At 49.6% G+C, this 11785-nt stretch overlaps 1 protein-coding gene across 1 annotated transcript; it reads right to left on the reverse strand.

Annotated features, from left to right (window-relative positions):
- Positions 1-5351: 5351 nt before the first annotated feature.
- On the reverse strand, positions 5352-11520 carry ngrn (neugrin, neurite outgrowth associated). Its single transcript, XM_078429933.1, has 3 exons — positions 11306-11520; positions 8394-8504; positions 5352-6839 (listed from the first exon to the last, which is right to left on the reverse strand). The coding sequence occupies exons 1-3, from the start codon at positions 11485-11487 to the stop codon at positions 6206-6208; spliced, it is 927 nt and encodes a 308-aa protein (XP_078286059.1). The 5' UTR covers positions 11488-11520; the 3' UTR covers positions 5352-6205.
- Between the last annotated feature and the right edge of the window lie 265 nt (positions 11521-11785).

Consider the following 11785-nt stretch of genomic DNA (forward strand, 5'->3'; position numbering starts at 1 on the left):
CCCCAAAACCTTCACCTGTCCCCGGCACACAAGCTGGAACTGTCCCCAGGACTCAACCCCCCCCCTTTGTCACTAATTCTACCCAATCAAACCTTATCAGACCGTGTCAAGAGTTTTATATATATATAATATATATATATAGGTAGATATAGTTAGACTATATGTATATATATAGTTAGATTTTGTCAAGAAATTTATATGTATATATAATCTAACTATATAAACATAGCACAAAAAGTAAGGAAATTTGTGATTGGTAGATTATTTCTTTGTTGTAACAATGCTTCTTGGCAATAAATCTTATACCGTTGGAAAGCTTGTTTATTTCCCTTTTAAATGGTGCCACATTTGTAAGGAACATGCATTTGTGGGATGAGCAGCAGAGCTGAGTATGTGGGTTGCGCCCATGAAAAATCTGCCAAATCTTCTCTGCCAATGCCAAACAGCTTATTCTGCCATTAACTCTTGTTCGGTGTTGTTTGGTGGATTGGATGATTGAAGTCTGAAGAAACAAGACATATTGGCAATTTAACAATTTATTCATTTAATAAACAGGAGCCTCAGTAGCGTGTGGAAGAACCATACACAGCCACAACAGCCTGGCACCTCCTCCTCATGCCGGTCACCAGCCTGGTCACACACTGTTGTGGGATGGCATCCTATTCTTCAACCAGCATTTGTCGCAAGTCAGCCAACGTGGTTGTGTTGGTCACTCTGGCACGAACAGCACGCCCAAGCTGATCCCACACGTGTTCAATGGGGTTGAGGTCAGGACTGCTGGCAGGCCATTCCATCCTCTCCACTCCCAAATTCTGGAGGTAGTCTCTGAGAAACTCTGCTCTGTGGGGGCGAGCAATGTCACCAGCTTGAAGTTGCCCAATCGCATGGGCCCTATCCAGATCAGTCAAACGTGGCATGCCGATTCTTGGAGCAGACACCTACTGACCACTGTAGCAGGGCCCATGCTCACAGATGCTGCCAATCAGGTGCCAATCAGGCACCTGATTGTCAGCACCTGGGGGTACCAGAAGCTCAAAACAAGAGTCAATAGCAACAGCAGAATAAGCTGTTTGGCATTGGCAGAGAACATTTGGCAGATTTTTCATGGGCGTAACCCATATACTCAGCTCTGCTGCTCATCCCACAAATGCATGTTCCTTACAAATGTGGCACCATTTAAAAGGGAAATAAACAGGCTTTCCAACGGTATAAGATTTATTGCCAAGAAGCATTGTTACAACAAAGAAATAATCTACCAAACACAAATTTCCTTACTTTTTGTGCTATGTTTATATACATATACATATATATATATATACTATATATATACATAGTTACTCCAGCATTGTGTGAATAAAAAGAATTTCATTCTGTTTCGGGACAAATGACAATAATAACTCTTGACAAAATCTAACTATATATATATATAGTTAGATTTTGTCAAGAGTTATTATTATCATTTGTCCCGAAACAGAACAATGAAATTCTTTTTATTCACAAAATGCTGGAGTAACTCAGCAGGTCAGGCAGCATCTCAGGAGAGAAGGAATGGGTGACGTTTTGGGTCGAGACCCTTCTTCAGACTGATGTCAGGGGGGCGGGACAAAGGAAGGATATAGGTGGAGATAGGAAGATAGAGGGAGATCTGGGAAGGTGGAGGGGAAGGGAGGGACAGAGGAACTATCTAAAGTTGGAGAAGTCGATGTTCATACCGCTGGGCTACAAGCTGCCCAAGCGAAATATGAGGTGCTGTTCCTCCAATTTCCGGTGGGCCTCACTATGGCACTGGAAGAGGCCCATGACAGAAAGGTCAGACAGGGAATGGGAGGGGGAGTTGAAGTGCTCAGCCACCGGGAGATCAGGTTGGTGAAGGCGGACTGAGCGCAGGTGTTGAGCGAAGCGATCGCCGAGCCTGCGTTTGGTTTTGCCGATGTAAATAAGTTGACATCTGGAGCAGCGGATGCAATAGATGAGGTTGGAGGAGGTGCAGGTGAACCTCTGTCTCACCTGGAAAGACTGTTTGGGTCCTTGGATGGAGTTGAGGGGGGAGGTAAAGGGACAGGTGTTGCATCTCGTGCGGTTGCAGGGGAAAGTGCCCGGGGATGGGGTGGTTTGGGTAGGAAGGGACGAGTGGACCAGGGAGTTACGGAGGGAACGGTCTCTGCGGAACGCAGAGAGGGGAGGGGATGGGAAGATGTGGCCAGTGGGGGGGTCCCGCTGGCTGGCTGACTTCTCCAACTTTAGATAGTTCCTCTGTCCCTCTCTTCCCCTCCCCCTTTCCCAGATCTCCCTCTATCTTCCTGTCTCCACCTATATCCTTCCTTTGTCCCGCCCCCCTGACATCAGTCTGAAGAAGGGTCTCGACCCGAAACGTCACCCATTCCTTCTCTCCTGAGATGCTGCCTGACCTGCTGAGTTACTCCAGCACTTTGTGAATAAATACCTTCGCATTCTGAAGAAGGGTCTCCACCCGAAGGGTCTCCACCTATTCCTTTTCTCCATAGATGCTGTCTGACCAGCTGAGTTACTCCAGCTTTTTGTGTTAGCAGGTCAGGGAGTGTATGGGGGAAAATAAACAGGTAACATTTCAAACTGAAGACTCATCAGAACCCTTGACAATCTCCTTATTCACAAAATGCTGGAGTAACTCAGCAGGTCAGGCAGCATCTCGGGAGAGAAGGAAAGGGTGATGTTTCGGGTCGAGACCCTTCTTCAGACTGACAATCGCCTTGACAATCTCCACCCTTCTACTCACACAAAGTTTTCCACTGTGCCTCGATACAAGTGATAATAAACTAAACCATTCTGTCACACCCTCTACAACTTAAACATTTTGGATTTTTTAAATTTTTTGTCAGTTCAGATGAAAGGTCAGCACTTTTTAAAGTGCTGGAATAACTCAGCAGCTCTGAAGGGTCCGGACCCAAAGTGTCATCTATACATGTTCTCCTGGAATGCTGCTTGACTTGCTGAGTTACTCCAGCACTTTGTGTCCTTAAAACAAAATATTGAATCCTCCTTGGCTAGCCTTAATAATAATATATTCCTTTATTCGTCCCACACCGGGGAAATTTAGTGTTACAGCAGCAAAGTGGATCATTCGTTATAAATAAAAGTAAAGACAAGGATAAATTGTCGTTGGTTTTCTGTGTGTTCTTAGCTGTTATTGTTGATTCGTCTGCTGGGAGCAGTGCTGGTTGTGCAGTCTCACAGCAGCGGGAAGGAAGGACCTCCTATATCTCTCCTTCACGCACTTGGGGTGGAGGAGTTTGTCACTGAAGGAGCTACTCAGTGCAGTGACAGTGAGTTGAACACAGCAACTCCTGTGGCATGCTTCCCCTGACTTCGGCTAGGCCATCAGTAAACCAGTAGGTGTCATCTCATCCCTCCCTGAGCACATCTGGATATTTAGTTCAGTTTAGTATATTGTACAGTGAAAACCTTTTGTTGCGTTCTATCCAGTCAGCAGAAAGACAATACATGATTCCAAATGGTCCATTTACAGTGTATAGATACATAAGAGTGATACAGTGTGGAAACAGGCCCTTCGGCCCAACTGACCCACACCGGCCAACATGTCCCAGCTGCACTAGTCCCACCTGCCTGCGCTTGGTCTAAATCCCTCCAAACCTGTCCTATCCCTCCAAACCTGTACCTGTGTTTCTTAAAAATTGGGATAGTCCCAGCTTCAACTACCTCCTCTGGCAACTTGTTCCATACACCCACCCCACCACCCTATGTATGAAAAAGTTACCCCTCAGATTCCTATTAAATCTTTTCCTCTTCACCTTGAACCTATGTCCTCTGGTCCTCGATTTCCCTTCGATAAGACTCGATAAGGGAATAACTTTTAGCGCAAGGTAACGGCAGCAAAGTCCGATCAAGGATAGTCCGAGGGTCACCAATGAGGTAGATAGTTCAGCACTGCTCTCTGGTTGTGGTGGGATGATTCAGTTGCCTGATAATGGCTGGGAAGAAACTGTCCCTGAATCTGGAGATTGTGCGTTTTCACACTTCTGTCCCTTTTGCCTGGTGGTAGAGGGTAGTGGGAGAGACCAGGGTGAGACTGGTCCTTGATTATGCTGGTGGCCTTGTGCAGGCAGCATGTGTAAGTAGTCAAGGGAAGGGAAGTTCGTTTGTGTGATGGTCTGGGCTGCATCCACAATTCTCTGCAATTTCTTAAGGTCTTGGTTGGAGGTGTTCCCAAACCAAAGCTTTCTATGGGGCATCTGTAGAAGTTGGTGAGAGTTGTTGGGAACATGCCAAACTTCCTAAGCCTTCTCAGGAAGTAGAGGTGTTGGTGTGCTTTCTTGGCCATTGCTTTGATATGGGTGGTCCAGAAAAGACACTCTTCCAGAGCCAATGCCACACAAAACCTCTGACAATTGGCTCAGACAGACTGCTCAACAGTTGGTGCCTGGACCTATGAATGGCATCTTGGCCAGGCCCAGAAGACTGAGGAGATGAACACATGATTGATTCACCCCCATCCACACTAGGTGCCCAAAGGCTAGGAGAGGCTGAACTGCAAGCACCAGCTGAAAGTCCCCCTTCAAATATCCAAGGGCTGCAACCCCACACACAGATAAACACCGTACTGCATCTCCCCCAGGCCACGGAAATAGTCTAAAGGTCTTGACCCAAAACGTCATCTACAACAGACTGACCGCGGGAGAAGACGGCAGGGGAAGAGAAAAGACATTCTGGCCTTCCATCACAGTGAGGAGGTGACTGGAGGAGACTCACTGTGATGGATCTTTCTCTTTTTTGTTTTGTGTTGGTTTGTGATTGTGTGTGTATTGCTTATTTTTTATTGCTCTTGGACTGTGGGTGTCTGAATTTCGTCCAATAGACTTGTTTTTTTGGATGACAATAAAGGCTATTCTGATTCTGATTCGTGTTCTCCAAAGACACCGCCTGACCTGTTGAGTTACTCCAGCAATTTGTCCTATTGTGTACTAACCAGCGTCTGCAGTTCTTTATTTCTATCAGAAATAGCAGCTGGCCTGCAGAGTCCACCAAGCCAGTTTTTAAATTATTTTATTTTTAGATTTAGAGATACAGCGTGGAAACAGGCCCTTCGGCCCATCGAGTCCGCGCCGCCCAGCGATCCCCGCACATTAACACTATCCTACACACACTAGGGACAATTTTTACATTTTACCCAGTCAATTAACCTACAAACCTGTACGCCCGTAGTCAGGATCGAACCTGAGTCTCCGGCGCTGCATTCGCTGTAAGGCAGCAACTCTACCGCTGCGCCACCGTGCCTTGAGGGTGTGTGAAGGGATGGTGCATACAAACGTTTTAACATAATACTGAAAGAACCACACACCACTGAAGGATGACGAGAATTGGTTTTAATTTCAGTTTATTACATCCATCCCGAGAACATTAGCAGAAGCATCTCAAAAGCTTTGACCGTAGACATTCTTGTTTAATACAAAGTGCTTGCTGAGGCAGCAACTCCCAATGGCTTCAGCACTCAATATCATCCACCCAAGGTTTCCACAGCTGATACCCAACATGTCTGTTGCTACTCCCTCCAGATCAGATTCCCACTATCTCAATCAGGGCATGCACTTCCCAGAATAAGGTAGTTCAATCACAGACCTGCTAGCATGCCAACCAAGTCCTGTTCCCAGCCGTGATCAGCGTCAGAATGTCCATCCGCCCAGGTGCAAGTTGTCCTCCATCGTGCAGATAGAGGTACAGCGCAGAAACAGGCCCTTCGGCCCACCGAGTCCGCGCCGACCAGCGATCACCCGGTACACTAGCACTATCCTACACACGAGGGACAATTTACAACCGAAGCCAATTGGCCGACAAACCTGCACGTCTTTGGAGTGTGGGAGGAAACCGGAGCACCCGGGGAAAACCCACGCAGTCACGGGGAGAGCGTACAAACTCGGTACAGACAGCACCCGTGGTCAGGATCAAACCCGGGTCTCTGCCGCTGTAAGGCAGCAACTTACCGTCGCGCCACCGTGCGGAGTTTCACACAATGCAGAGAACGGCCCGCTCGGGCGAGGGATCAGAAGCAACCGACAGTCACAGGGTGCGGTCTCGTGCTGTGGGATGCTGACAGGCAGTGCTGTGGTTGTGTATGAGCGTGGCTCCTTGGGCAGAGCTCCCATCAGACGGTCGTGGAGCCAAGCCTCACCGCCAGAGGCGAAGCACCTCTTTCACAAACCCTAAATGCATGTCAGGCTTCCGGTTTGGGATTATCTAAGGGTTTATTAATCCTATAAAGAAAATTGCCATCCTGGTCATAAAACTCGTGGTCTCTCTGGACAACGATGATGTGATTTTCCTGCCCTCTGGCAGCGGGTTCCTCCAATTCCGGGTCCATTTTTCCAGCGGACGCAAGCTGCTCATCGCTGGACGTGCCAGCGAGTTCACTGCCCTGTCCCCTCCCTTTGCCAGTGGCTTCCTTCCTCCTGGCGCTGGCCTTCCCAACCCCACCCTGGTCGGCCAGCTCGACGCATATTCTCTGCTGGATTGGCTTGGACCTTCCCACCTCCTTCTCCCTGGCTCTGCTCTGAGGGAGAGCGGGAAGTGCGTCTGGCCCCTGAGATAGTCTGGCCAGAGGCACCTGATCCGCAACCAGTTTGGAGTCGGCTGGGGCAGAGCGGCGTGGTAAACCGGTGGCCGGTTGCTTCGCTCGGGGAGAGAGAGTCGGGCTCAGTGCTGCCGCCTTCGAATCTTGTTTCACCCTCCTCGCCGGCGAAGGGACGAACCGACTCCGCAGAACTTTCCGGATGACGTCCTCGCTCACCGAAAACCCCTCGGCCAGCTGTGACAGGCTCCACTCCTCCGGAGACTGTGCCTTCAAAAACCTGCAACACATCAGCAAGCCGTATCAGCACCGAACACGGGGAGAGAGGGAGCAGACCGTCGAACTAAATATCCTCGGATCACACCGGCACTTGGTATTTAGTGGGAAGGAGAAGATGGACAAATAAAGTAGCCCTCTAGCATGTAGGGAAAGTAGCAGGCCCGCCTGAACCTACCTGATCGCCGAGATGCTAAACACTTTCATTCCCCTTCCCATTCCCACACTGACCTTTCTGTCCCAGGTCTCATCCATTGTCACAGTGAGACGAAACACAAATTGGAGGAACACCCCCTCATAGTTTGCTTGGACAGCTTAGCTTACAACCGAGTGGTATAAAGTGTAAGAAAATAACTGCAGATGCTGGTGCAAATCGAAGGTATTTATTCACAAAATGCTGGAGTAACTCAGCAGGTCAGGCAGCATCTCAGGAGAGAAGGAATGGGTGACGTTTCGGGTCGAGGACCTTCAAAAGGGGTGATGTTTCGGGTCAAGGCCCTTCTTCAGTCTGAAGAAGGGTCTCGACCCGAAACGTCACCTATTCCTTCTCTCCCGAGATGCTGCCTGACCTGCTGAGTTACTCCAGCATTTTGTGAATAAATACCGAGTGGTATGAATATTGATTTCTCTAACTTCAAGCAACCCCAGCATTCCCTCTCTCTCTATCCCTCCCCACTCCCACCCAAGTTGCACCAGCTTCTCATTTTCACCCAACAATGGCCTGTTTCCTTTAACATCGTTCCTTTTTTGCATATCTTTCATTCATTGTTCTTTATCTCTCTACATCATCTTCTGTATCTCTAGTTTCCCTTTCCTGTGACTTTCAGTCTGAAGATGGGTCTCGACCCGAAACCTCACCCATTCCTTCTCTCCACAGATGCTGCCTGACCCGCTGTGTTACGACAGAATTTTGTGTCTATCTTCGGTCCAAACACCCGGGATCGATCCTGACTCAGGCACTGTCTGTGTGGAGTTTGCACGTTCGTCATGTGACCACATGGGTCTCCCTGAGTGCTCTGGTTTCCAGCACCCCCTTCCTTCCCCACCCCACCCCACTGACTCCATTTACATTTCACACATGATATGTTAGTCAACTCAAGTTAAGTCAATTTTATTTGTATAGCACATTTAAACCCAACCCACGTTGACCAAAGTGCTGTACATCAGTGCAGGTACTAAAAAAGAACATACAATAGCACACAAACCTAACAGCACATACATAAACAGTTCACAGCGCCCCCTCAGAGGGCCTCAAACGCTAGGGAATAGAAGTAGGTTTTGAGCCTGGACTTAAAGGAGTCGAGGGAGGGGGCAGTTCTGATGGGGAGAGGGATGGGGAAAGGAACGATGGGGAGAGGGATGTGCAAAAGCGCGGTCACCCCTGAGCTTAAGCCTAGACCGCGGGATAGTCAGTAGCCCCAAGTCGGCCGACCTGAGGGGCCTGGTGTTTGAGTGGTGGGTTAGAAGATTTTTGATATAGAGGGGGACATATGTTGCATCCCGATAGGACTCCAATCCCGATCAGATGCTTTCTGCGGTGCGTCTGTGTGACGTTTACCTGATTTGCTGCAGGGCCTCTGTAGTTAGAGTTCTCGGAGGAGCTCCGCCACTCTCAAACTCCGCCTGAATTTTTCGGTATTTAATGGCTCTCCACTTTCTCTTCTCAGCCCTGCAGGTTGAGGGGAGATACTGAGCATGATCCTTCCAAAATTCCACTTGTCAAAAAAACATATTTTACATGTGGTACAAACTAATCATGTATCATTGCAAACATTGTTTAAACTTTTTTTTCATCTGAGTGACGCTTCAGAGCAGACTATTTGGTTCGGTTAATAGAGTCATAGAGTGATACTGTGTGGAAACAGGCCCTTCGGCCCAACTTGCCCACGCCGGCCAACATGTCCCAGCTATACTAGTCACACCTGCCCGCGTTTGGCCTATATCCCTCCAAACCTATGCTATCCGTGTACCTGTCTGCTTCTTAAATGTTGGGATAGTCCCTGCCACAACTACCTCCTCTGGCAGCTTGTTCAATACACCCACCACCCTTTGTGTGAGAAAGTTACTCCTCAGATTACTCTTAAATTGTTTCCCCTTCACCTTAAACCTATGTCCTCTAGTCCTCGATTCCCCTACTCTGGGCAAGAGACTGTGCATCTTCCCGATCTATTCCCCTCGTGATTTTATACACCTCTACACAATCACCCATCATCCTCTTGTGCTACAAGGAATAGAATCCCAGCCTACTCAACCTCTCCCTACACTTCTCACACCCTCAAGACCTGGCAACATCCTCGTAAATCTTCTCTGTGCCTTTGTCTGAAGAAGGGCCTTGACATGAAACGTCACCCATTCCTGTATAGAGAATTTTGATTTCTCTAATTTCAAGTAACCTTTGCATTTCCTCTCCCTCCATCCCTTCCCCACCCTGCTAGTTTCACTGTTTATATCCCTTTGTTATCATCTCCTCCACAGCCAACAATGGACCATTGTGGGCTCCGTGACCATCACTCTGATTAGTTCTGCACCTTTTCATACCTCTAGTTTCCCTCTCCCCCGATTCTCGGTCTGAAGAAGGGTCTCGACCTGAAGCATCTACAGTTCTTTGTTTCTACACAATTAAAATTGTAAGACGTATCCCTTTTCACCAGAGATACTGCCTGACCCGCTGAGTTACTCTGGCCTTTTGTGTCATGAACTAACTATCTGGTTCACTCTTGTCCTGAAAGGTTGAGGGGGGGGGGGGGGGGGTGTAAATCAGCAACTATTAATCAATGTCCCCATCTGACTCCAGCCCATCAGCAGCGTAGCTGAATCTTAATTGTGTAGAAACAATGAACTGTAGATGCTAGTTTACGCAAAAGGACGTAATGTGCTGGAGAAACTCAGCGTGGTCACGCAGCATCTCTGGAGAACATGGATCGGTGACATTTCAGGGACCCTTCTTCAGACTGATTTTAGAGGGGAGAGAGCAGAGGCAGGACAAAGTGTGGCAGGTAAATATGCCTTCAGTTCAGGGACATTTAAGGAAGGCCAATAAATGCGAACAACATCCACATGGATAAAAAAGGTCTCAGATCCCAACAAACTATCTAGAACAGATAGTTAAATAATTCAATAATTATTTAAATAATTCAACTTATTGCTGGTTTCCTGCAGAATTGACATCAAAACATAACTGGAAGTATTTCCCTGTAAGCACATGTTGGGAGTTTTAACAGCATCAAAACATTCGGACCCAGTTTATTTGGCCATAAGGGGTTTAAGAATAAGGGGTAGGCCATTTAGAACGGAGATGAGAAAAAACCTTTTCAATCAGAGAGTTGTGAATCTGTGGAATTCTCTGCCTCAGAGGGCAGTGGAGGCCAATTCTCTGAACGCTTTCAAGAGAGAGCTGGATAGAGCTCTTAAGGATAGCGGAGTCAGGGGGATTTATTCACAAAATGCTGGAGTAACTCAGCAGGTCAGGCAGCATCTCGGGAGAGAAGGAATGGGTGACGTTTCGGGTCGAGACCCTTCTTCAGAAGTCAGGGGGTATGGGGAGAAGGCAGGAACGGGGTACTGATTGAGAATGATCAGCCATGATCACATTGAATGGCGTGCTGGCTTGAAGGGCCGAATGGCCTCCTCCTGCACCTGTTGTCAATTGTCATCTGGGTCAGCATGGACGAGACGGGCCGAAGGGCCTGTTTCAAATCTGTAGGGCACTGAAACACCAGGATTAATAACTTAGCATCGTTTTGGTTAATTATACAGGTTAGTTAGTTGATGCACAATTTAGTGAGTCACTAAGTGTAGGCACTGCGGATGCTGGTTTACACGGGAGACACACAATGCTGGAGAAACTCAGCGGGACGGGCAGCATCTCTGGAGAGACGGAGTGGGTGAGAAGGGAGCTGTTCTGAGCTGTGCTTGGCTGTGCTGAGCCTGGCTGGACTGGGCTGAGCTGTGCTGGGCTGGGCCGAGCCGGGCTGGGCTGAGCCTGGCTGGGCTGAACCGGGCTGAGTTGAACCTGGCTGGGCTGAGCTGTCTGGGCTGAACCGGGCTGAGCTGTCTGGGCTGAACCTGGCTGAGCTGAGCTGAACCGGGCTGAGCTGAGCTGAACCGGGCTGGGCTGAACCGGGCTGAGCTGTCTGGGCTGAACCGGGCTGAGCTGAGCTGAGCTGTCTGGGCTGAACCGGGCTGAGCTGAGCTGAACCGGGCTGAGCTGAGCTGAGCTGTCTGGGCTGAACCGGGCTGAGCTGAGCTGAACCGGGCTGGGCTGAGCTGAACCGGGCTGAGCTGAGCTGAACCGGGCTGGGCTGAGCTGAACCGGGCTGAGCTGAGCTGAACCGGGCTGAGCTGAGCTGAACCGGGCTGAGCTGTGCTGGGCTGAACCGGGCTGGGCTGTGCTACTCTACTCCAGTCCAGCATCGTGTGTGCGGGTCTCCGGTGTGAACCAGCGACTGCAGGCAGGTCCTCCCCGCACACCTGATTAACTCCTCCAGTTGCTGCCGCTCGCCGGGCTCGGCCGCTTCTTCCCCGTCGTTGAACGCCCTGCTCGGCGGGGAGCCCCACCACCACCGGCCGGGGTCGGGGATGCCCTGGGCCCGGGGTCTCGGAGCGGCGGCGGCCGCCCCCAGGCCTCGGTGCACGGCAGCCCGCACCCACATCAGTCCCCCGGTCCCCCGGTCCCAAACCCGCCGCCGCCCCCACTGCAGCCAAGCCCAGCACAATGGTTCCGCTCTTCAACTGGTCCCCGTCTCTCGCTGCCTGAGCTCCCTTAGTTCATGCACAAAATGCTGGAGTAACTCAGCAGGTCAGGAGAGAAGGAATGGGTGACGTTTCGGGTCGAGACCCTTCTTCAGACTGATGTCAGGGGGGGCGGGACAAAGGAAGGATATAGGTGGAGACAGGAAGCTTCATGTGAACATGTACCCTGGGAAGAGGAAGAGGAAGAGGAAGAGGAAG

The sequence above is a fragment of the Rhinoraja longicauda genome, chromosome 38, assembly GCF_053455715.1.
Source record: "Rhinoraja longicauda isolate Sanriku21f chromosome 38, sRhiLon1.1, whole genome shotgun sequence".
NCBI classification, from domain to species: domain Eukaryota; kingdom Metazoa; phylum Chordata; class Chondrichthyes; order Rajiformes; family Arhynchobatidae; genus Rhinoraja; species Rhinoraja longicauda.